The 25,707-nt window shown below is 36.5% G+C and overlaps 1 protein-coding gene across 2 annotated transcripts in view; it reads left to right on the forward strand.

The window, feature by feature from the left end:
- Positions 1-25,707, forward strand: part of LYST (lysosomal trafficking regulator) — a 65,324-nt gene that overhangs the window by 35,321 nt on the left and 4,296 nt on the right. Inside the window, exons 22-46 of one of the 2 annotated variants that reach the window (XM_009810638.2) lie at positions 121-298; positions 1,205-1,374; positions 2,830-3,060; positions 3,985-4,151; positions 4,639-4,791; positions 6,219-6,410; positions 7,054-7,232; positions 8,398-8,604; positions 9,900-10,076; positions 10,571-10,647; positions 11,600-11,788; positions 12,521-12,666; positions 12,744-12,840; positions 13,534-13,595; positions 13,958-14,013; positions 15,033-15,185; positions 15,520-15,764; positions 16,506-16,572; positions 17,461-17,617; positions 18,012-18,152; positions 18,560-18,777; positions 20,162-20,392; positions 21,089-21,278; positions 22,158-22,294; positions 23,012-23,110. In XM_009810638.2, the coding sequence (XP_009808940.2) occupies positions 121-298; positions 1,205-1,374; positions 2,830-3,060; positions 3,985-4,151; positions 4,639-4,791; positions 6,219-6,410; positions 7,054-7,232; positions 8,398-8,604; positions 9,900-10,076; positions 10,571-10,647; positions 11,600-11,788; positions 12,521-12,666; positions 12,744-12,840; positions 13,534-13,595; positions 13,958-14,013; positions 15,033-15,185; positions 15,520-15,764; positions 16,506-16,572; positions 17,461-17,617; positions 18,012-18,152; positions 18,560-18,777; positions 20,162-20,392; positions 21,089-21,278; positions 22,158-22,294; positions 23,012-23,110 (3,919 nt within the window). Of the gene's footprint in view, positions 1-87; positions 299-1,204; positions 1,375-2,829; positions 3,061-3,984; positions 4,152-4,638; positions 4,792-6,218; positions 6,411-7,053; positions 7,233-8,397; positions 8,605-9,899; positions 10,077-10,570; positions 10,648-11,599; positions 11,789-12,520; positions 12,667-12,743; positions 12,841-13,533; positions 13,596-13,957; positions 14,014-15,032; positions 15,186-15,519; positions 15,765-16,505; positions 16,573-17,460; positions 17,618-18,011; positions 18,153-18,559; positions 18,778-20,161; positions 20,393-21,088; positions 21,279-22,157; positions 22,295-23,011; positions 23,111-25,707 lie in introns of both variants that reach the window. The other variant, XM_009810637.2, reaches the window with a different exon arrangement.

Below are 25,707 nucleotides of genomic sequence, written 5' to 3' on the forward strand. Positions count from 1 at the left end.
GACTATTGGAGAAATGTTAGCCAGATTTTCTCCTCCCCCCCAAGACCAGCTAACAACTTCGCATTTTTAATGTTTCCTGTTGTAGACAAACTGTGGTAAAACATATTCCTCTGTTTTCAGATGTACAGAAGACTGTCTTGTACTTATCTGTTGTGGATTATATGACCTCTTGCGTGGAGTTCTCCTAATCCTACCAGATATCATGCTAGAAGATGTGATGGATAAACTTATCCAACCTGATTATCTTATAGTTCTTGTGAACCACCCATCTCCTCTCATACAACAAGGAGTCATTAAAGTAGGCCTATATAAAATGTTTTCAGCTAAAAAGTTGTGAACTAGCGTAGTTAATATGTTGGAAACATGAAGTTTTGTTAATATTTTTTTGCGTTCTTCAGGTTTCTAGGTTTACTGCTGAGTTTTAAGATATGTTTCCACCCCCACAGATCTAAAAACAACCAAAAAACAACAGACAGAATTTTTCAATAGATAAATATAGTCTATGATCTAAGCCAGAGGGTTTAGGAGCATATGACAGCATTACTGATGTAAATAGAAGCAACAATGCAGAAAAAAATCAGTGATCACCATCTCTTCAACATTAAACACATGGTGCACTATGTTAAATTAAGGTGCAAGCAAAGTTTTCACTTCTAACATGGTTGACTTTCAGTTATTCTGAGGAGTCATCCACACATTTGTGGCCTGAACATGGACTTGAGGCTTCAAAATGTTCTCAGATTTTTTTGTAGTATTGACAAGGACAATATTCCTGTATGATAACATTATGTAGATGAAAAACTTTGAGTAGATTTGTATTTTAATTTGAAGAATAAGATTATATGGCTTTATTAACAAAATGATCCAAAAAATCATGCATGTGCTTGCATACACACTAAAGTGCAGGATTTAACAAGTGTAAAAAGTTCGAATGTATTTATGTATGCATTCTGTAGCTGTTGTGTGTGTTTTCATCTCCCCCAAACTTGACTAAAAACCTAAGAGTCTTCAGATTAAAAGGGTAAAGTCAGCTGTTGGTTGTAACAAGGGCAGTGTAGATTGCAGTTGCAGTAGTGCAAATGATGTTTTTAATCTGGAATTTTAAAAAGTTTGTTTTCAAACTGTTCAAATCAGGCAACCTAACTTTCAAGGGAGTTATAGCAAATTTTTAAATCTTACATCATAATTATGCGTTTATTTTTAGTTGTTGGATGCATATTTCAACAGAGCAAGGAGGGAGCAGAAGGAGAAATTCTTAAAGAATCGTGGCTTCTCCTTGCTAGCCAACCAGCTGTACCTTCACCAGGGGACTCAGGAAGTTGTAGAGTGCTTTCTGGAAATGCTCTTTGGCCGCTCTGTTGGCTTGGATGAAGAGTAAGTAATGCTTTGCTTTTGCGTCCTGTAACTTAGTATTTGAACTACAAGCAGCACACTTTGCTGCTGAAGGCAAGGATGTGATAGCTTGCTAATTACTATTCTCTTCCTAGTAGTCAACAACCATAAAAAAGTTCCTTCAAAACAGTTTTTAAATGTTTTGCTTGTAGCTTTAACATTTAAAGGTATTAAATTTCTTATGACTATTGTATGGCCCTTAAGCTGTTCATAAGCAGTATCATCTGATGGGTGTTGTTGGCTGGGATCTTCTAAACCCTCAGCCCTTCTGAGGGCCTCAGAGGCTTTAGCACTTTGAATGTCCTGTAATCAGTTTAACTCCTTCTATTCTTTCTGAGCCTACATGAAACTCTGATTTATATCCTTAGAAGTTTTAAGTAGTAGTCACTAGACTTCTGCTACTGGATTTTGGTAGGTGATAAAGGAAAAAGCTTGATGTTACAGCTGCTTTCTTGGCTTGGCCCTGAGTTTAAATCCCTATTTCATTTAGAGAAAATCCCGCAGATGCACTGTTTACTTGAACCAAAGAACCACCTCATTGATAGAAGAGGAGGTTACCTTTAAGCACTCAATTATCTAAGTAAATTATATTTTTTGTAATTAGTCTGACTACTTAATGATTGTACAGGGAGAACATACATCTAAGTATTCAGCAGTGCAAAAATCTTACAAAAAGCTCCTCAGTTGCTGCCTCTGCAGGGTTTGTAGCCAAATTATGTCTGCCTGTTGGCCTGATCTTCACCCCCCAAATTTATTCCTGTTTAACTGCAAGACTTAAACCTGGCTGCTTACCTGGGCCCAAAGCAGAGAACTGTTATTTCCTCAGGACTGATTATGGGGCTGGAAAGGTAATTCTAATGTCTCAGGTTTTTAGGATTGTGTGTAATAGTCATGTGATGGGCTGATAGCCTTACAATAGTAATCCAATTTCTTAATGCTCAAGTAATACAAGGTCTGAAGCACTGTTCTGAGTTCTACAATTGCAGTAAGCCAGAAGTTGCCAAACTTAACTTAAATTTCAGCAGTAATGGATATAGGGTGTGAAACCTGCTGTCAGTCAGTTTTATTATATTGATGCCAAGCTGTATCTGGTTTCTTGATAGTGTCTGTGCCTGTTGTAATACTTATGACGCATCATCTTTCCAGCAATATTTTTCTACACTGATTAAAAAAATGGCTCTGTTTTCATGAAATCTGTAGACAGTTGGTAGTTAACCAAAGCTTCAGATATACTTTTTAGGTGCTTCATTTTTTTGTGGCTCTTCAAAGTGTTTATTTTGCTCTTATTTCCTTTAGTAGACAGGCTTTGTTACTGCAGTGAAATGTAGGAAATTGCCATCTACATATTTGCCAAAATACTGGCATAGATTGCTATTCCAGCTGCAGATATCAGGTTGCTATTTTAAGGATGCCGCTCATGTATATTTATGTTAATAGATTTGATCTTGAAGACGTCAAGAATGTTGGACTCTTTCAAAAATGGTGTGTCATTCCTGTTCTGGGTCTTATAGAGAACTCTCTGTATGATAATGTTCTGCTGCATAACTGCTTCTGTCTCCTGCTGCAAATCATAAATTCCTGCTCAAAAGTTGCAGACCTACTACTTGATAATGGTTTGCTGTATGTGTTGTGTAATACACTGGCTGCTCTCAACGGACTGGAAACAAAGTGAGTATTGTATCAGTTGCTATAAAATAGTCCAGACACAACCTTAAGTCTAGCAAAAATTACTGTATTGTATTTGTTCTTCTTTCTAAAATGATCAGAGAGCATGTACAAAATAACACTCGTTTTCAGCTTTAATCATACCTGTAAGTGAAAGTTAACTTTTAAATATTCAATTCAAACAATGGAATAGAAAATGTTCTTTCCATACCTTAAGCTTTTAAGTGAAACGACATTTCAAAATGTGAGTTTGTCACACTGTGTGCACTTTGAATGCTTTTCCTAATAAAACTCACCTGAACAGTAAGATAAAGGCCTAGGAGATGGTAGCATTCTACTGTATCTATAGCCAATGTCAAAACTGCAGGAAAAGTCTCTCCTGTGCTGCCTGTGATTTAATATTTGAGATTTTGGGTAACTTAAATGGCTTCATTAATTACAAACATTCTGTACTTTAAGAAAGGTTATACAGTGAAAGGAGAGGTGGGGTTTCGTTAATTTATTTCATTAGTTGGTATCCTGAAGAAATAGACAGATTTCCTTTTTACCCCAGTATGGTTTTAGTTCAGCATAGTTACAAAATGAGTCATTATCCTGAATTTTTTTTGAGAAATACAGGATTTCAGACCTGTTCTTTAACTTAGAAATACGATAATAATACGTAATTGCTTTTCCAATAAAACTTTGTAACAATCTTAATGTTACAATGTCTCAAAGATTTGCAGGCATCCAATCTACCAAAGTTAACACTAAAGAGGTGTCTTTGATGACAATTTTCTAGCCTTTAGCAGTAACATTTTTATATGAAGTGCAATATAATATTAGATAAGGTTGGTAGAAGTAGCAAGGGGAACAGTAATGGGTCTTGTTATGGGTTACAATCTACTAGAATTGTCATGTTTCTGGTAACTACAACTTTGTTTGCAGCATTCCCTTGAATGACTACAAGTTACTTGCATGCGATATACAACAGCTGCTGGTAGCAGTTGCAATTCATGCCTGCAGCTCCTCAGGTTCTCAATATTTTCGTGTTATTGAAGACCTCATTGTGCTGCTGGGCCATCTTCAAAATAGTAAAAATGCAAGGATGCAAAGTAAGTTATCTGCTTATTTTTGGGGTCATGGGACTGGAGAAGTAAATCCCTTCCCCACTGATTTTGTTTAAATAAATATTCCTGCCGAGGGAGAAGGGGAGTTTTCTGGTGATGGATCATCTTCTAAGTGGTTCTCAAAGTAGTAGTTTTCCTCAGGAGCCTGCCTTGTGGTAAAGAATTGTGTACTGCTAATCTGAAAAAACAGTGACTGTAAAAGTTCATTAAGGGTATTGAAATGGAAATGTTCTATGCGGTTTTGTTTAGCTTATTTCAGAGTAATCAAATTCAATGGCTTTTCCATGAGAACTCACTTGTGTACTGTCTGTATCTCTGGAATAGTGAGGTAACTTTCTGTGACTTCCCTGGAATTGAGAGTTTTACAGCTCTTGACACATTTTGTTGTGTTCTTCTACTTTTTACAAACATCTGGTAAAAATTCTTGAAAACATGTAAAAATGTCGTGTGTCCTTTGTGTGCCTCTCTGTAGATATGGCAGTTGTTCTCCAGTTAAGAGTTCTTCAAGCAGCTATTGAATTAATAAAAACGACAGCAAACCAAGATGCTCAGGAGCACTCCGGTTCAGTCTCATCACCGTCTGTACCACATTGTGCAATGTTTCAAAAGCGTAAAGGTATTGCTGGTGAGTAGCAAAAGTGTAGTATTCTTGTATGTTCTCCTGTATGTATTACTTCCAAACTGTAATTTCAGTGATACAACAAATGAGTCCTGTTGCTTTGCTTTTTCTGTGGATTGGTTTTATAAATCAGTATATGTGTTTTAGAAAAGTGTAGCCTGTACCCATTTTGAACTTGTGAGGTTTTTGTATTAGAAGGAGGGAGTGGGGTACAAAAATGAAACCTCAGTCACCTTATTCTGACTGCAGTGTCAAAAGCCAGATATTACCTTCTTTTGGGATTCTCTTCAATTCATAAGTTGCTTACTAAAGATGTTTTTCAAGTAATTCATAGTGGGTTTAATAGCCAACTCCACAGTAAGGAAATACCAAAATTAAGTTACTGCTTGTAACTTTAACACAGCTGTGATGTGGGGATTGCATTGTTGCACAACTTTTAATTAGCAATCATCCTGAAGTAAATATCTGGCAATCCAAATTAATAGTTGGAAATGCAAGATTCCTAGATTCCACTGTGGTTGTGCTTGTAAAACACTTGTGCAGTTCTAGCTTTAGCAGTAATACTTTCTCTGTATTTGATAGCTTGTGAATAATTCTGTAAAGGTTTTGGAGTCTTCTGGCTGGAAGCTGATTTTGTATATCTCTCCTGTAAATGAAGGTGCATTTAAGACTTTGTAGAAGATATAATTTAAAAACTCAAATGCATGTCAGGTTTTTAAAAAAAAAACAAAAAACCCACACAAACCAAAACAAACCACTATTGTTCCCTGTTTACTATGGGAATGTTTCTCTTGATATGGTCAGCTTTCAAGGCCCCTCTCCATCAGCCTAGAAGATATTTTTATATTAGTGAATCTGGTAAGTCACTAAAGATAAATTAAAAAACATAGTTATTTCTGAAAGAAGCAAGTACAGTGAAGGTCCACCAGTTCATTTAAAGAAAATTTTAAGGAATATTCTTCTAAGTTAGAAATAGTACTTTTTATTAAAATTAGTGGCAATGGGTATAGTACAAAATGTGTTTCTTTATAAGCTGTTAATATAACTGACTCCTCATTTGTGCTAATAAAGCTCATTTACAATATGCAGTAATTTTTGTATCATTAATTTTTAATCCTTTATCCTAAAAACAGGAATACAAGTAACTTTTTTAGAATCTGCTTTACACAAAACTATGCAAGTTGTCCAATAAATTTGATCTTGAGACTAACTCATTTCATGGTCACTTCTTGATTTATATATTTATTTTCAAATAGCAAAGCTTTTAAAAGAAAGACAGGCACCCAAATGACATTTATGTTCCCTTCAATATTAATGCATTTCAAATGTTTTGTTTCCTTAAATGATGTGAACTCTTTGGATGGAAGCAGTTGCTGAGTGATTAATTTTTTATGCATTTTAGTAGGATGCTACTAATGCTTCTCTACTTAAAGGCTCCAGAAAGTTTTCACTTGCTCAGTCTGATGCTCTGCTGATGAAAATGCGTTCACTAGCGAGTGAAGAATTCAACATGATGATGCAGCGGAGAATGAGCCAAGAAAATCCTATCCAAGCCACTGAGACTGAGTTTGTTCAAAGGTTACAGAGGCTAACTGTTCTAGCTGTTAACAGGCTCATTTATTTAGGTAAGATTTCTTCTTGCTTGTTTCTGTTTTGACAGAGCCAATGTAGTGCTATATGAAAAATGGATTCTTGTTTTTGTAGTGTTGAATTTTTTGAGAGGGAAGTAATACTATTGACACTAGTTTAATGGTTTTAACTATAAAACATCATTCTTTCAGTGAATTGTCTTTCAGTGTAATGTAACTGACAGTCTGGATACAGTTTTTATCTGAATGAACTGAACAAGTTACTTTAATTCTACATTAGTCCATTCATGTGTTAACTGCCTGAATTATTACGTGAAGATTTAACTCTGCCAAAGGAAGCATCTGTTCTCTTAAAATGCATCAGTTTGCATGTTTCTATGAAATGGCTACATTTATTAGCAAGACCTGATGACTTTGGGGGCTAGTTCAAATTCCACAGAAGCAAGAGAAAGAGTTTAGCATGTGGGACAAATAATTGAATGGCTCTATGATTAACTGTAAATGCTGAATAAATTAGTTCATAAGGGAATTGAAATAAGGAATACTTCTTGATATTTAAAACAAAAAAGTATGGTAAGTAGAGTAGTAAAGACAATATTTGATCTAATGCCGACTAAAGGATCGTAGGACTGCCTTGCTTGAGATGGTAATGATCAATATGTGCCTCTTAAATTTTAAGCATCTACTCAAGAGTGCCTTGATGTACTGGGTATAACAGAAACCACAAGTCAAAGCAGACTTTCAGCATCCCAACTGGAAGTTCCTGAAGAGGAAAGCCACCAAGAACTTCCTAACAGAACAAATCCTTTTCTTAAAGAAATGTTCAAAATGTTGGTGGAAGGAATCAAAGTATGCGTTGTAAGTAATTAGATGTTGTCTATATTAAAGCATATTTCATGAGGATCCTTTATTAGGAACTTTTTATGCATAAAATGTTCTGTCCATAAATGCCTTTCTCACTGCCCCTCTCAATTCAGCTGTGGCATTAAAAACTGCTCAGCTTCCCAGTTATTCTGCAGTTGTAAAATAATAAATGCATCTGTTCTGATTTTTACCTTAACATTTAGCAAAATTCTGCTTGTTGAACAAGCACACAAAGGTTAAATAGATTTGTGTAGTCCACAATTTTGCTTTGTCTCTTAAACCTCAAGGTTTAAGTTTGCTGGAGCTTATAAAACAAGATCTGCTGTACATCCACAGATGATGGAGAGTTTGAGCCATCTGTGTCTATAATATATTTTAGAGTTGGTGATGTAATTGGGGGCAAAGGGGAACTTTCTCTTTTTAATTGTTGCTAAAGGAGTGAGTTTTCTTTTCTGGCATACAGGTGTTAGCTTGTGACCCTTTCCAAGGTGATGAGGTTTTGCTTGGGTAATTTTAAATGGTGTTATTGGAAAACTTAACTTACTGCTTCTTGCCTTTTTATTTCTCTTAGGTTGCCTTTAAAAAGTAGCTCCACCTAATTTTCTTTCTAGCTCTGGAAAACTAAGTTTGTTAGGTCTGTCATCTTTCCATCATGCCATACTTGTAGTACTTTTCAAAGATGGCAGGTTTCTTTTTGCAAGCACAAGCACCTCAATCCAGTGCCTGGTTTATAATATTTTGATGTAGTCCATTCAGAAACTAGTGATTAACGTAGAAGGGCTTTTCATTAAAATAAGCAAACAAAAAACCCTTTGATTTTTTTTTTTAAACCCTCTACCCTCACAATTTTCACTTTTTGGATTGTTGTATAGTCCCTCTAACTGAATATCCAGTTCAGCTAGGAGTTGCGTTCCTAATATTGGCAAATGGAGAGAAAAAATGCTTATTTTATTAGAATGAACAAACCCTTCTTTCATTTTTAGTAGAATTCCTTTTAACCTGTAATAATCAGTAAACTAAAAATAAATGCTATTTTGGTAGGGAAATCTTTATTGTCTTACATCTTGATCCTATTAACTGTGGTTTGTGTTGTAATGTGAAAAAACTTGGTAAAAGGAAGCCCTAACCCTGTAATATTAAAAAATTGTCTCTTACTTAGGGCACCAGCAGAATGAACACACCGAAGCAGCAGTGGAAGAGAATCCTCTTGTCATGTAAGGATACATTCCGTACGCAACTTGGCAGGCTTCTTGTGCACAACTTGTCTCCGGCAAGGCCACTGCAAGAGAGAAAGCAGACTTTGGAGATGGTACATGAAGTAAACCACCAAGACATTATGCGTGACTGTCTTAGCCCAACTTTGCAAGTAAGCTCAAGAGTGGTTGAGAGCAGTTTGTAAAACCTGTATTCTATTTTTTTGTTTAAATTTTACCATTATTTAGAGTTGTATGTGGCCAAAGTTGTTCACTGCTGTTTTAGCAATGTTTAGTGTAATGACAAAGTCATGTCATGCAAAATGCCTGTGTGTACCTCTGCAATTACTATATTATCGTGAGGGTAGATAGTTTTGTAAGAGACAAGATAGGATTACATCTGGGTATGTTGACTCTCTAGCACATCAAACATCACATATCCTGTGTAGTGCAGAAACAAAAGGTGGTACTAGTTTTAACATGAATTTTACTGATGATGCTTGAAGTTAAGGTGCCCTGAAAAAGCAGATTAATGAAGGAATTACCCTTGCCTTGGATCTAACTACAGACTTCCTGAAACTTGTAAGAACTGATTTCCACTAGATTTTAAGAGGCAGTCAATTCTCAGTCAAAGCCATATTCTATCTTTTCTTATTTAGCCTTCATTAATTCTTAAAGTGTGATTGTGTATTCTAGGTTCTTAACTAAACAGTTTCTCCCTGCTTTTCTGGGTTTGTCAGGAAAAAGCTTTTTTGCAAACTTGAGAGAAAGCATTTCTTAAAGCCATGATCAGGAATCGGTAGGAATGTTGCTGTTTGAGATCGTCAGGAACTGCGGGAATGAAATAAAAGATGTAAGACATGCCACAGTTTGAGTCACTGTATACTAAGGAGAGAAAATACTTAATAGATGAACTTATGACACTTACACATTTCTGATCACATACACATTATTCAATTAAATTAACGCTTTCACCAGTAAGAAAAGAGCTGATATTAGCGATGGCTTCTTTGGGGGAGTGTCATGTTGAGTGCATTTATGGCCTGTGTCTGCTTAACTTAATTATCTGTCAGCTCTAATTTGGTTAATCAAACAAGGTGTAGCAATCTTGGCATGCAAAATTAGCAGTCTCTGGCACATATTTCCTGAAGTATAAACAAGGTGGCAGGAGCTGGGTATTTGGACAAGAAGCTTAGCTTTCCTGTAAGCCATTGGAAAAGTCGGAAGATGCTGGGGGAAGTTATATCATGTGGAAGATTAAATTCAGCATGTTCTTTCTAGTTTTAGAAAAGTTTGTCTTCAAACATTAAAGCAGCCATTTTCTTTAAGTCACAGAAAAATTAGAAGAAATCTGTCCAGGCTGACTAGAAAAGGGAATAAAGTTGGAGGAAAAAACTGCTCAGCGTTGTATTGTGGAAGTGAGAATGACCATACATCTTTTTTCCCGTTTTCCCTTTTCATCTTTTAGCATGGACCTAAATTAGTGCTCTATTTATATGACTTAATGCACAATCACAGCGATGAAATGACCAAAGAAGAACAAAGAGCAGCAGGAGACTTTGTGAATACATTAAAATGTTGTGGCTATAAATGCATTCCCCTGAGCCCACGACCAAAACCAGATCTAATAAAAGCTTTGAAAGAGGTTTGTGAATAAAAACTACTTCAAAAACTGGGTGTATTTGAGACAATTGTCTGTTACATGGGGTCAGAGTTTTACTGCAGACAGCTGTTTTGTTTGCTTGGTGCATGGCTTATGCTTTTGGGGACTGTCTTTGGGTTCTGAATATTTCTGTCGCATATACTCAAAGCTTCACAGCAAGCTCATGTGTTAATGCTTCTTGGTTAAGCATGTTACTTAACCTAGGCAAAAGTGAGAGTTCATAATAAGCCTCTAGTATCTTTCACTGTCAAGAAAAAAATAATTTTTATGGCTCCTTGCAAAAAAAATATAATCTTATATCTAAATATAATAAAACTGCAGTAACTGAGATGAAGTCTTGATGGTTTTAAATGCTGTGAAGATATCAGTTGAACAGTCTTGTCAGTCTTCCTTTTTTAAATTGGCATGTCCTTTAGCCTCTGCTTCCTTATTTCATCCATCTGAAAAAAAAAGTAATGTATAAAACTTCCATTCAGGATCAGAAGAAGTATGAGATGGAAGAAGGTATAAACAAAGCTGCTTGGGAGAAGACAATGGCTAATAATCGGCAAAAGTAAGTGCCTTCTAAAAGGGGCTGCAAGAGCTCTGTAAGAATGTTCTGTTCAGCATACCCCATTGCAAGGTTGCCTGTATGATTATTATAGATGTTTCTTCAAATTAATAGCACTGCTAGCTTTCAGTTTTTTATTTTACCATTATAAAAACAGCTTGTTTGTTGGTATATGCATTTTGATAGGTTGTATAATAAATGGCATTGTGTGAACTTCAGAATACTGAATCATTTGGCAATTCACCCTTAGTTTTACAGCTGTTGTACCTGTCCAGTCACCTCTCCTGTTGCTGCGATCTGTGCAATTAACTGTAAGGCAAATGTCCCTGCAACTAACCCTGATCTTCAACAAATAAAATATCATTACATTCAGCATAGTATTTGAACGCTTTTGAGAGCTACAGAGACTACTGCTACTTGGCATAATTAATGTGAATTTAGGTAGCTTGTGGTAGATTAAGATGTTCTTTCCATTCATTTACATTTCAGGCTCTGACATAAAAATCAGATCTGAGATGCACACACAACATGCTTCAATACAGACAACTGTAGTAGCTGTAAAGGTCAGCTTATTCAAGTCTGTCCAGACAAGCAATAAGACTGTACTGTGTTGAATAACTTAAGAGATTTGAGCAATGGTAAATTACTGTTCTTCAGATTTTTATTGTAATGAGTGTACATTAATTAGTGAAGCATGCTAATATATAGCCATTGATCTTCTGATTGGCTTGTCTTCTCTTTGGCCGCAAGTAATAGCTTTTTTGAACGCTAACAAGCAGAACGTATTCATGAGTCATGAAAACAGCGTAGACTAAGTTGCTCTGCATCTGCTGTAACAAGAACTACAGATATCTACGGCCAAACTGATTGTATTTTGTAAGGGGTCTTAGTGTCTTGCCTTCCCTTTTCAGTGTGTTTATTTGACATTTTAAAACACAACTCTTGTTTTCTTCAGTCTCTTTCAACGTCTGGATACAAAATCTAAAGATATTTCTAAAATAGCTGGAGATATCACACAGGCTGTGTCTCTGTCACAAGGAATGGAAAGGAAGAAAGTAATCCAGCACATCAGGGGGATGTATAAGGCAGAGCTAAGTGCCAGCAGACATTGGCAGGAACTTGTTCAGCAGCTTACCCATGATCGGTAAGTTTTTCTCTCATCTCAGTGAAAAAGCAAGAGACTCAATGCCTGACATGTGCTTTTTATTCTACTTAGAGGCACATGAAATGTACATGATACTAAAATTAGAATTACTTACTTTTGCTAATCATCTGATGGTTAAGACTTGTAAAATAATTGATTTATTTTCCTATTTTTTTAGGGTGAGTAGCCAAGTAGTATTTCTGTGCCATTTAGACAGATTTTTTGTCAGATATGTTTTGCTGTGCCTAATAGAATGAAGAACGTCATAAAGTTTTAAGATCTTGAACTACATTGATAGAGTAGCAATATTTTTTGGGTAATGTTATTCACATTAGCATCCAGATACTGTGTTTGCTAATCTCCATACAGCAAAAGGAGTTAAGTCTTGACAAGAAACCAAACAATGGTATTTTTTGCCACTGCAGAACTAGTATTATATCATGTTTGCAGCAGGTGAGTTTTCGAAATATAGTATTGGACGCATTGTATTGCTGTTTTCATCAGAAATAGTAACTTCAAAAGCAGTCTTACAGTAGTAGCTCATAAGTAGTCAGTCAGTGGGATAGCTTAGGAAAATAAACTACAGAATTCAGTCTGTTGATACTTTTTAGAAATAATTGCCCAGTGTACTACTGTGAAACTTCTGCCTTTCTACTATTTAAAGAAAAACAGAATGAATAAGCATATATCCTGCCTCTGCTGCCAAACTCTAACGTATTTTGTTTTTTTCAGAGCACTCTGGTATGACCCAGTCTATTACCCAACTTCCTGGCAACTGGATCCAACAGAGGGGCCAAACAGAGAGAGGCGCCGCTTGCAGAGGTGCTACCTAACTATTCCAAACAAGTACCTTCTCCCAGACAGGCAGAAACAGGAAGGTAATTATAACATCATCTAGGAGTATATCTGAATTGGAATGACTACTAGTGCCTTATGATTTGTGGGGTTTTTATAGGTGTGATAAAAACTCCGTTATCTTATCTATTTGAAGACAAAACACATTCTTCTCACTCTTCTACTGTAAAGGACAAAGCTGCAAGTGAACATATAAGGTAAGGTTTGGGTAACATTTACCACCCTTTCCCACCTTCTTCCATTCCAAAGAAACAGTCCTCCTCACTTTTTTGTCTAAATAAACATTTAAAAAAAAAAAATCAAGTGAGAGAAAAGACAGGTGTCAAAACCAGTAGGTTTTTTGCTATACTCATAAGTAAGATATTAGAGTTACCAACATGTATGTTTTCTGAGTCTTAAAACAGTTTATCTCCATGACTTCAAAAATCAGTAAAAGCAAATACCATCTGGTGTGATATGGGAATGGGACTTCTGTGGGATAACCTGATGGGATTTCTTTACCTGTTTGTCACTTAGATATCTAAGACAGGCAGTGCTACTAGATTTGGTAGGTCTTTTCATCAGTATTCAAAAGCAAATTGTGTTTTCATCCTCTCTGCTTTTACCATTGTGTTACTCAACTCTGCAGTTGTGTCAATTTACCACCCATTACAGGCACTAATACTGCCTAAAATAACTGCAGAGAACACACAAAGAAATAAACACAAATACACTAATGTGCAAGTCTAGAAAGTTGAGGTTCTGTTTTCTTTCCCTCCTTGGGATTTGAACCATTAGAGTCATAGTGTTGAAAAGTCTTTTTTCAACTGTAGCCTTTGAGGCTGTTAGTTTTAGGTATGTGCCGAAAGGTTCATAAATTCATAAGCAATAATACACTTTAAATATTTCAGAGTTAATCGAAGATGTATAAGTGTAGCACCTTCTAGAGAGACTGCTGGTGAACTGTTGCTAGGTAAGTAGAATTTTCAGTCCTTATAAATATCCTTTTTGTCTAAGATTCTGCTGTATACATAAACTTCTATTTTTTTAAGTAATTGAGCTGTTGCCTGACTTCTTACGGATTATATACTTTATAGATCAGTTTTACCTTTCTTCCGTACTGTTAGCATGAGTGCTATTTGGCCTCTAGTTAAGTTTTAAAGCTGCAGACCACTTGCTGAAAGATGTGGAATGCTAAATTCTATTTCTGTCAAGTACTGTCTTGCCCAGATACTTCTCTTAGTATTCTTAACACCTGGACACTGTTTATGTAACACTAAGATGCATTATACAAATAGTAATATCATGTACCTTTGCAACTATTTTTTCCTGCAGGAAAATGTGGCATGTATTTTGTTGAAGACAATGCTTCAGACACAATTGAAAATTCAGTAAGTATTAGAACATATTGTCCAGCTTCAATTTTTCCAACCTATGACCATGAGTAGCTTTTGTCTACTGTCACCAAGATTGCAGGAGTATTCAAGTTACAAGTCTCTGGACAAGGCCAGCCAAACTGATTAGTTTAGGTTCAGTGTTGCTTCTGTTGCCCCTGGCTGTGGAATTGGTGGTGGTAGCAGAAAAGGGAAAGATGTGGGCCTGGGACTGGGAGGGAATGAGGAGGGGGTGATGTGGGGAGGCGCCTGCACCTTGCTGTCCATTGCTCTGAGTTCATCAGCATAAGTGCACAGAGCTTGCTTTGGTCTGCACCTGAGAGAACTTGCCTTACTGGAAGCTAGAGCACTAGTAAGTACAGCAACTCACAAGTGTTTGAATTGTACTGCTGTACTACACAGCATCTGATTCTTGAATGTTCCATTATATAGGATGTTCTAGCTCCCCCTTATCCTATACGAGAGAGGACTGTTTCATGGAGGAAACTGGAACTGACCTAATCCTTTTGATACACAAAGGCTCTGATGTATTAAGTTTATACATACAACATTTAAAAATAATCAAGACATGAGTTATACTGCTGAAAGTCTTAAACTGTTTTCAGGGAGCTCTTCCTTGCATCCACTAAGCATACAGCTCCTGTGGTTTAGGATGTTACCACTTGCTTTCTCCTTCATAGAACTGTCAGAATTGGGATTCATGGCAACGCTTCTCTTGCTCTGGTTGGCTGTCCAATATTTCAGCATAAGAGCCAGCAGAAGTATGGCATTGTGTGCCAGTGTTGGATAGGGAACTGGAGCAGCTGAGGAGCATGCATGATGTTCTGCCCACTGCCTTGAGGAGAGTGGAGGATGGGAAACACATGAAGAAAATCACAACAGTGTCTTTAAAGCATCACAGCAAAACTAAAGTTTGCCTTATGATATGCTGTTAGTTATAAACTAGCCCCATTGAAGGGTTTCTTGTTTGGAAAATCTACTAATTAAAATAACTTTTTCAATTGCAAATTCTGCAGAGTTTTCATGGAGAAACTGAACCAGCATCGTTTTCTTGGACCTATGAGGAAATTAAAGAAGTTCATAAGCGCTGGTGGCAGTTAAGAGACAATGCTGTGGAAATATTTCTAACAAATGGCAGAACTTTACTCTTGGCTTTTGATAACACAAAGGTAATGTGGCACTGATGGATGATAATAATGTATCGAAGCATTTTGCAGTGTCTTCATAACATGTATATTCATGCATTAGTTTTTAAGGAGACCTGTTGCATGGACTAATTAAATTCTGCTTAATACCTTTGAAAAAACTTTGCTCGTCTAGACCTCTAGACAAACACAATCATGTTGCAAAACAGATCTCTGATGTATTAAGACGTTAAAGAATCTTAGTAATACTAAGCATTATTACATTACAGCAGAAATTTGTAAAATGAGAGAAACTTACTATGTCTTGGTTGTTTGAAGCTTTTTAAATTACTATTAAATCTATGGTATTTTCTTCTAGGTCCGTGATGATGTGTACCACAACATCTTAACTAACAATTTGCCTAACCTTTTGGAATATGGAAACATTACTGCTTTGACCCACCTGTGGTGCACAGGACAGATTACTAACTTTGAATATCTGACTCATTTAAACAAACATGCGGGCCGTTCCTTCAATGATCTCATGCAATATCCAGTATTTCCTTTTATACTTTCTGACTACACCAATGAAACGCTGGACCTAAATGATCCATCAGTATATAGGTAATATAAATGCTTGGAACTGGTTATTTCCAAATACTTGAACTGATCGTCCAGTATAGCTTTTTAACTTCATTGTACTAAACTGCACACGTACATGAATGGAACTATTCAGGGATAAGCCTCATTAATAACTTAGGTTTTTTACAGCAAGTGGCTGCCTCACCTTAGACATTTAAATAAAATATGTAGTGTTATGAGTGTGTATATTCAAAGGATGCTATGAACTGGACTTATACACTGTCTTAATATGATATGGATAGTCCACAGATTTAAGTAAAAGCTGTATGTTTAAATTCATGTGATTAAAGATTTCTAGACCAATTAGTAAAAATTAAATAGACAAGGAAATAATATTGTAAATTATTTGGCCAGTTACAAAATCGTATTTTCTTAATTGTTAATAGATCCAAGTGAATTGTCCCACCCTAATAGATTTCTAAGTCCATTTAACATTTGTGTGCACAAGGTCTTTGCCTTTGTATGATGCCTCTGATTTGACAAAGACAATTAGCATTTGCTTGCCTGTTACTATGCTATGGCATAGCCTGTGGATCTGAGTTTGCCTTTAGCACTAACTAAAAAGTGGCCTTTTTATTCTCTGAACTCTCTTGTAAAGTGCTATTAAGTTTTGCTTGTCCTTTTCATGATACTAAAGGTGTTATTCTTAATAATGCATTATTAAATGGTGTGAATCAACATCTTTATAAAAATGACAAGATATCAGTACTACTTCTGTTACAGAAATCTGGTCAAACCAATAGCTGTGCAGTCTAAAGAAAAAGAGGATCGTTATGTGGATACTTATAAGGTAATTTGGTTAACTTTTTGCTTCTTGCCTTTTTCCTGTGTATAAATGATATGGAGGCTTTAATTTTTTAACATATATTGATGGGGGGAAAAGAAACCTCAAATCCAGTATTCTATGTCTATGGAATTCTCATTTCCAATATGCTACATTTCCTGGGAATTGTTTTATAACATGCTTGGAACCTCTGTTTGTTCCTGTACCTGAAATCATAAATCAATTTAGTCTTTTCATGTGGTACTGCTGAGGTTAAATTGATGTCGTCTTACATATGAACGTACAGATATTTAAAGATTCCTACATATCAGGAAGATAACTTATTGCTGTTTGTTTGAAATTATTTCAGTGGAACTTGTGGCTATTCTTTCTGTTTGATAGCAGAAAAGCTGTTTGTCCTCAAGTACTCTGATTTTAACATGCCCTACTATGGTTACAGTGCTCTTTTGATTTTTGCTCTTTAGAATGTTTTAAAGAATGTAGGAAACAACATGCTGGGGGTGGAAAGCATCTGCAGCTGGACCTTCACTTACATCTATACTATCATGGTCTAGTGTATTATTTGCAAATATTGTTTCTTCCTTTTAGTATTGAAAAGTCTGTATAATGACTCTGCAGTGTTAGAAAACAAGGGGGGAGGGGGAAGGCAAAAGTAATAAATAACAGAAAACAGGTCATTTAAATTGGCTTAAGACACTGGTACCTAACTAGATTGTAAAAGTGATCATGTCTTTAGACACTTAAAATGTATTTGATTCCAAATCACTTTTAAATATATATTCCTCAAAAAGTTAAGTTTCATTCCTAAACAACTTAGGCAAGCTCTTATTTTTATTACTGGAATGCAGTCTAAGTAGGAGGCTGGTGGATTTTTTTTTCCTACTACTTTTCTAGTATTTGGAAGAAGAGTACCGTAAAGGAGCACGAGAAGATGATCCAATGCCTCCTGTACAACCGTATCACTATGGATCTCATTATTCCAACAGTGGAACCGTGCTTCATTTCCTAGTTAGGCTGCCACCTTTTACTAAAATGTTTTTAGCCTATCAAGGTAAGGTTACTTTTGCTTGCACTTGCCTTTCACATCTGGGCCTTGTCCCAATGACCCAGGAATGCTATATGTTACTCTGTTTAGCATGGTTTATCAATTCCAAATAGCTGAGTTCAGTAAACTTCAATCTGGTATGCTTTCACAATAGATCCATTCTGAAAGTATCAAACTAGACCATAAAGCTGTACATCTTATATTTATACCTTAGTGTATGTAGAGTAAAAAGCTGACCTATATTTGACTTGCAGTCCATGTGTAACACATGGTAATTGAAATAGCTGAGAACATTTAGAATTCTTCTAACTGGAGAGCAGTTAACTGCTGAAGCTGCAGATGTGCAATTGTTAACTTGTCCATCACTGATGTAACAAATTCAGCTTGGATTTCTTTACAGATCAAAGTTTTGACATCCCAGACAGAACTTTTCACTCTACCAATACAACCTGGCGACTGTCTTCATATGAATCAATGACTGACGTAAAGGAGCTTATCCCAGAATTCTTCTACCTTCCCGACTTTCTGGTTAACAGAGAAGGTATACTAAGAGGATACCAAAACTGTATACCCAAAATAGCTGTACAGTTGATCCTATGGGTTGAAACTGAGGACATTTATACCCCTTGACTGAACATGCTAAGCAGTAGACATATGGGAGAAATCTGGCACGAATTTGCAGGATATGCTACAAAAGCTGTTATGTAGAACTTAAGGGAAGTTTTTTCATAATTATGTCAGAGGTGCAAGGGAGTTTCCTGTTGTCTGATTTTTCCATTTGAATGAGTATGTACAGCTTGAATGTGTTTGGGGGGTGACTTGTTAATGGTGCTGCTTTGTTGATCAGCAATCACTGTGCTTAATGGTTAGCTTTCATAGAACCCTATAAAGACCTTTTTGAAGTTACTGTAAACTAAAACGTTGGAACGTTTACTCCCCTGTTTCTAGGTTTTGATTTCGGAGTACGTCAAAATGGTGACAGAGTTAATCATGTCAATCTTCCACCTTGGGCTCGTAACGATCCTCGTCTATTCATCTTGATTCATCGTCAGGCTTTGGAGTCTGACCATGTTTCCCAGACAATCTGTCACTGGATTGACTTGGTGTTTGGTTATAAGCAAAAAGGCAAGGCCTCTGTTCAGGCTATTAATGTCTTTCATCCTGCAGTAAGTATTTGTTAAGCAGTGTGTTTGTTCATTGTACTTAACTTAATGGGGGAAAGTTCGGCCTGACTTGCTTGGAAAACATCCAGCATGAAGCAAGATCTCTTGCTCATGAAGTGCTGAAGAATAAGAAAAGGGTTTAACCATTTCAGTGCAGAACTGATAAGATCCCAGGGACTGTTGTGAGACTTTGTGATTTGTGTTCGTCTTTCTTGCCTTGAGATGGGCATGGGGGATGATCAGGTATGGGGTTTAGACTTTCTGGATAGTTGTTTGCAGTGGTATGCAGGTATTGTGTTTGTGTGTACCTGTTCCATCTCATTCAAAAGAAGCCTTTCATTTAGGTAGATTGTGCTGCAGCTTTTGATACGATTAAAATAGTTGTTTGTCCTGAGCTCATTATTTGTGTTCTTCGCTTCATATACATCTTGTGTTTTGTCCCTCTAGTGACCGCTTTCGCCTCCAGTAAATTTGATTTCAATTAAGTCTTCACTTAATGTAAAGAATTCCAGAGTTTCACTGCTTAATTGTAACAAGGATATCTCAGATTGTATTCTTTTAGCTTCAATCCTTACTATCTCAGATTGTATTCTTTTAGCTTCAATCCTTACTATCACAAGGTTTGCTCAGCCAGGCAGTCCTGGTTTCAAATGCATTCAAATGTTCCGTGTGTTTAGTGTTATTCTATAGCTGGAATAGCTAATAAAACAGTAGTGTTTGGCAGTGGTGGCTTTTTCCTTTCAAGTAACCATCCAAATGCTTTCCTTTTTCCTTTTTTTCCTGCTTGAGTATTGATTTAGTTATTACCTTCAATTTCAAGTATTAAGTTTGTGTGAGTGTGTTCATTGTTTTTTTAAAGTGAAAAGTCAAGGCCTTTGTCCATGTGACTAAAGAAAAGTACATGGTATACAATTAAAGAGACATGAAAAAGACAAGTAGAAAAAGGAAAGAATTTCTGCTGTTGTGAAATATGAAGGTTCTTGCTCTCTCCCTGCCCCAGACCAGAGCTTTAATACTTTTAATTGAAGAGGTACAGAAAACAAACTTTTTTCAATTTTTTGTTTATCAGCAACCCTTCTGGTTTTGCACAGATTAGTAAAGGTCTGCTAAGAAAACCTCTCTGACAGAAATTAGTCATGGAATACATGTAGGAGCAGCTCATGGTAAGTCTTAAAGTTGTAGTTATGTCCAATAAAGAAGTAGTGAAAAGGTTACTGTTCTCTGTGGCTCTTCAGTCAGCACAGCCATTGTGGGATGGCTTCTGGTCCAAGTCTTAACCAAACACCTGAAGAGTCTGCCTCTAAATTTGTGTGCATGTGTTGAGAAATCTTCCCCAAAGACAAACTGGACAAGCTTATTCTTGCCGCTCCCATTTTTTTCTCTCTAGACCTATTTTGGGATGGATGTTTCTGCTGTTGAGGATCCTGTTCAGAGAAGAGCCCTTGAAACAATGATCAAAACATATGGGCAAACACCTCGCCAGCTGTTCCATGCAGCACATGTTAGCAGACCTGGATCCAGGCTTATCATGGAAGGAGAACTTCCTGCTGCCATGGGATTACTGGTGCAGTTTGCTTTCAGAGAAACCAGAGAACACACTAAAGAAATAGTATATCCAGTATGTAATTTTGATTTTCAAGATGGTTTAATATTTGTATGCTGTAATTATTGTACCCTTATGTTTATGGTTTGTTTCCTAAAACTGTAACTTACTGCCCATACTGTACTGTAAAGAAAATATACAAAATCAGTAAAGTGATAGCGAAAATTATTTTCATGCATTTGTGATATATTTTGTGTCAAACTAAGATCTGAATTTATCTTGGTTATAGCAAACAGGTGTTGGAAAGCAGTTCACTTAACCAGTTTTATACTTTTAGTGATTAATTCTGGAATCTGTGTGCAAAGCTATAGTAGGTAAACATGTACTGTGGTTTCTTCCATCCTCAACTTTTTCATTGTCTGTAGGACAGTTCAACTTTCTTCACTTCAAACACTTGTTTTCCCTAAAGTCCAGTGAGAAGCTGAATCCTTGCATTTAAAGAAATTGGTATTTTTCACTGAACTATCTTGATTAAGGGCAGTTTCAGCCCTTAAAGAAGTGGGAGAACTCCCTTAAAACTAATAGTTGAGCTGATGATACTACAGTGCTTTGTACTTGTCTTTCTAGTATTTTTAGAATACTTTAGCAGTGCTTACCATGTGATTGCTTACGGGAATGTGATATGAATGATTCTCCCTTACTGAAGAAATAATATTTTTATGAAAACTTTTTGCCACCTTTTAATTTGAATCTTATATGTGCTTGTTTTAGAGTCCATTACCATGGATAAAAGGCTTGAAGTGGGGAGAATATGTTGGTTCCCCAAGTGCTCCAGATCCTGTTGTCTGCTTTAGCCAACCACATGGAGAAAGGTTTGGCTCTCTCCAGGCTTTGCCAACTAAAGCTATCTGTGGTTTGTCTCGCAAGTTTTGCCTCTTGATGATATATAGCAAGGAGCAAGGTATGAATTTATGCTTATTCTCTACATGCACAATATATGTGAAAATGAGCCATAAATAATTTAATGCTACTATTATTCTCCAGCAAACTTCCCAAATTTAGTCTCTTTTGCCAAAGACTGGTTTAGAAATCCAGTAACAGTTTCCATATGTGTGCTGTCTTTCCTAGAGGGTGGATTTTACTTGTAATTTTCAAAACTACATAGAGGCATCCTATAATTAAGTTGATTTTTTCATTAAAGAGACTGAAGCACGAGGACTTGCCAGCAGATTCAGTCCAAGAAGTGAAGAACAGGTGAAAAGAACATGTGGCAACAGAAAGGAGAATTAAAGGAATAGTTTTTAGAGGCAGAGAATGAGGAGAGTTATCAGTAAAAAGCAGAGGTGAAGGATCTTCTGCTTTCAGATAAACTTCTCAGAGGAATTCTTATTGATAATGTACAAACAGGTTCTCATACTGTTGTTTTCTTTGTAATGTGCTAGTGAAGGTTTTTTAAAAACAAATGGCTTCACATTTAGTCAACAAAAATAAGTACCATTCTCCTTGAAGTTATGAACAATCGCTTCTTTAGCTGGGAAGTGTTGTCAGCCTCTTCCCCTTTTCTCCACTCCCAATAGATGTAACATTTCTGAAAAAAAGCTTTGTTGAGGTTGCAAACTGTCTTTGGAAAACACTGGAAGTTTACGTAGTCTCTGAAAACTGTTTATGGTACATTACAGATTAAGCCATAGCCTAACAGAAAATATTTTATTTTGAAACTTTGGGGTTTTTTATATTCTAGCTTGTGATAAAACACGGACCTGAGATTTTTATTGTTGACTGTCAGAGTGATCAGCTCTTTGGTTGCATATGTGACACAATATTATATGCCTTCCTTCAGGTGTGAGAAGCATGCATAGTACTGATATTCAGTGGTCAGCTATCCTGAGCTGGGGATATGCCGATAACATTTTACGACTGAAAAGCAAGCAAAGTGAACCTCCAGTAAATTTTATACAGAGTTCACAGTTCCATCAGGTAAAAAAAAAAAATCAGTCTCTTGGTCTTCAATTTAATATTGCTGCTTTAAGTGGTGGCCTGACTTGGCAGTAGATACTCTTGCTTTCATTTTTCTTGGAGGTGAGCATCCAGACGCAACTGGTTTTAATCTGTTTGATTCTCCTTTGGAACGGGTCCCTCATTGTTCCAGTGTATCTTGGTCTTGGATGTGTTTCTGTGCTAGGTAAAGATACCTTCTGAATGCATTTGATTTTTGTAGCTTTTCCCTCTTATGGAATATTGGTGTGGATTTAAAAAGCTTATACTCTGGGCCAAGAAAAATTAATAGAGGAAAAAATTACAGATGCCTCACATTAGAAGCAGAACTCCACTGTAGTTTAGGATTCCTCTAAAAAGGATTGTCTTAAAAGATTGTTAGGGAACACTGCGTAATCTCTGTTACGCTCCAGTGGTTGAGATTTTGGCTGACGATGTGGCTGTAGATCTAGAAGTCTGCAGTAGTTCACTGCTCTTTGGCTGTGAATGCTGGGCTACACAGAATTTCCCTCTTTACTTTGTTTCTGAAGTAATAGCAAATATGACCTAGAGCAGGTATATTTTAACTCTCGGATTGCTTTAGCTTTTCTTAGGCTAACCAATAAAGAATCAGTCTGATCAAATGCTATGGCATAATGAAAATAGCAGTTAGAGTAGTTTCTGTTCTCATTTTTTCTGGCTTTGTTTTGTCTTTCCAAGGTAACAAGTTGTGCTTGGGTGCCAGACAGTTGTCAGCTGTTCACAGGTAGTAAATCTGGTGTCATCACAGCATATATGAACAGATTCACCAGCAATACGGTAAGTTCCATTTGTCATATTCCCCAAGGGGAAAAGCTGTGAGGAGGGAAGGGAGAAAAGTAACTTGCATTACTTAATGCATTAGTGGAAGATGCTGAGATACTAGTAGAAATCGCCCTGATACTATGTGGTAATAGCATGGTATGAAAACACAAACAGAACTCGAAATTCATAATTCATCTTCTGGTTCAGACTGAGTTTCTGAGCTTCTGTATGACTTTCCCCAGCAGTAACTTCTACTCTTCATAGTTTTAGCAAAGAGTTTGCAACTTTCTTGACAGGTCATTTCAGGTGTGTCTACAGGATTACCCATAGCAACCACTAAACTAAACTGATTTCTCAAATTTAGCTAGATACAAGTATTGGCAAACACATTTGTAGTATTGTACTCTTGATGCTCTTGAATCACTACATTAGCATGGGCTAGAGGGAACCTTGGTATGATCTGCTATGTCTACCCAGTTCCCTGTTTTCAACAGTGGCAAACAGCAGATGCTTAGACTGGGAAGAGCACAAACATACAGTGATTTCTTTCTTGGCTTTCTTCCAGTTTCTGGTGATCTGCCACTCAGACTTCCTGAGCTCAGCAGCACTTTGAGTTTAAAAAAAAAAATGAAGTAGAGCTTGAAGCCTGCAAGCTTCAGTCAGTTGGATCTTAAGTCAGGCACCTTAACTGCTCACCAGAACAGTGAGCTTGTAAAAAACTTGTGCTGTGACTTGGATCCTAGTTAAAATTTTTTGAGGTACTAAAATAGAAATTCAATATACTTGCCTTCTGCAATGCTAAAAAGAAACTCTAGCAGTGTGGTTATGATTCTTAAGTTCTCTGCATTTCCTAGAAACAAGTGATTTTTGTTCAGCTGCACAGATGTTGTCTTTGAGACTATCTTTGCTGAATTTCTCAGCACTGACAGTTTTACATGCCTCAAGCAGACTGACCTTGTGCCAATTTTGTAGCTCCTGTTGAGTCAGTTACCCAGGTCAGGGCTGCAGGGAATGCAAATGTGCTTCCTAGCATCTGTTCTGTATGCATCTTGTCAGCTGTTCGGTGATAAAGTGAACAGTCTGTTATGCAGTACTTGAAACATGAATATTTTGCCCTGTTTCACATTTATGTAAGTTCAATGCATAGGCGTAAAACAGGTACCATATGGTTAATTGGATATGGGAACTGAAAGGCATGCTGTCAGAATTCAAAAATACGTCAATGTTGTACTTCAGATGCTCTGTTTTCCTTGGCCTTTGTTTAAAACTAATACAAAAAACCCAATGAAGTACTGCTTTGAAACTGTGATCTATCTTGACAGTAAGTCATACCTTCATGAAAACCTCAGCCAAGGTTTTCTGATTGTACAAATTACTCCAGCCTTCACTTGGTGACTATTAGAGTTGTCTTGCAAACAGAAAGAGCGCACTTCAATAATCTGAGTAAAACTGGACAGTGGTCATTTAAATTCTCCACCCAAGTGCTGTAGGCGATCATTTGGTGTAACTAACAGAAAGAACTGCTATTTAAAGGTAGATACATACCTGCATGTTTTTCCACATCTAGATACTGTTTAGTGGTTATCGTCTAAAAGTTAAGTGGGAAGTAAAAAGGGGATGGTATTTTAGGCATGACGTAATTATTTCATAACTTGGTGCTAAAATTCCAGCTTGTCTCATTACAATATTATTACAATAACCCAGTGAAGAATCAATAAACCATTGCTATTAGCGCTACAAAGAGAAGCTGCTGAAGGTGAATCCTACTTTTAGTTCAGGTGTTGAAATGCAGATCAACAGCAAACACTTAAAGGAGATAAGAGGAGCACAGTAAAAAGGTTATCAAAATCAGTTGTTCTTCAGAAAATCAGAAGTCTTGATTGTTGCTGTTATGGAAAAATTTGGTGTTGTTTTTTTCTCTAAACTGAGCAGGGATTAAAGAAGGATCTGCGTATGTGAGATACCACACTGTTCTGAGAATAACTGGATACTTTCATAAGTGTGTCTTACTCAAATGAGATGCTCAGTAGCAAGAGCAAAATAGTAGGTCTTCCTGTTATCAAAAAGTGTATTGACTTTTCCAATATTACACAGATTATATTGTCCCTTTTAGTGCAGAAAGACATGTAAATTTTCTATAAACTGAGTTAAGCATATGTATATTTTTATCCTGTCTATTTCTACTTTCAAGCTTTTTGTAGACCTGCTATATGCATCCTGTACCCTCATACAAAAATGCAGACAATGTGCTCTGACACATGTGGGGAAACAAGCAGAAAAAGTTCCTTTCTCTTGCAAAGATTATTCTAATCTCTATATAGCAAGTTGTCTTAATTAAAGCATTAGTATTCTAATTAAGCAGCTCCTTCGACTTAACCAGTTTTCAGGAAGTCTGAATCATTTCAAATGATATAACTTGAATAAGAAGTGTTATTTGGTGTTAAATTTGCTGCTTTAATTTTTATCTAGCAGTTTCTATATTTAAACTTGACTTCCTGCATGTTTTTCCAACTTGATTTCACTGAAGGACTTGGCACCAACTTGAGGAATTCCCAGTAATTTACTGTACACAGAGTGGTAGCTGCTGAGCTGGGTTTTTCTTCTGTGTTTCC

This window comes from Gavia stellata, chromosome 2 (genome assembly GCF_030936135.1).
Source record: "Gavia stellata isolate bGavSte3 chromosome 2, bGavSte3.hap2, whole genome shotgun sequence".
Taxonomy (NCBI): Eukaryota; Metazoa; Chordata; class Aves; order Gaviiformes; family Gaviidae; genus Gavia; species Gavia stellata.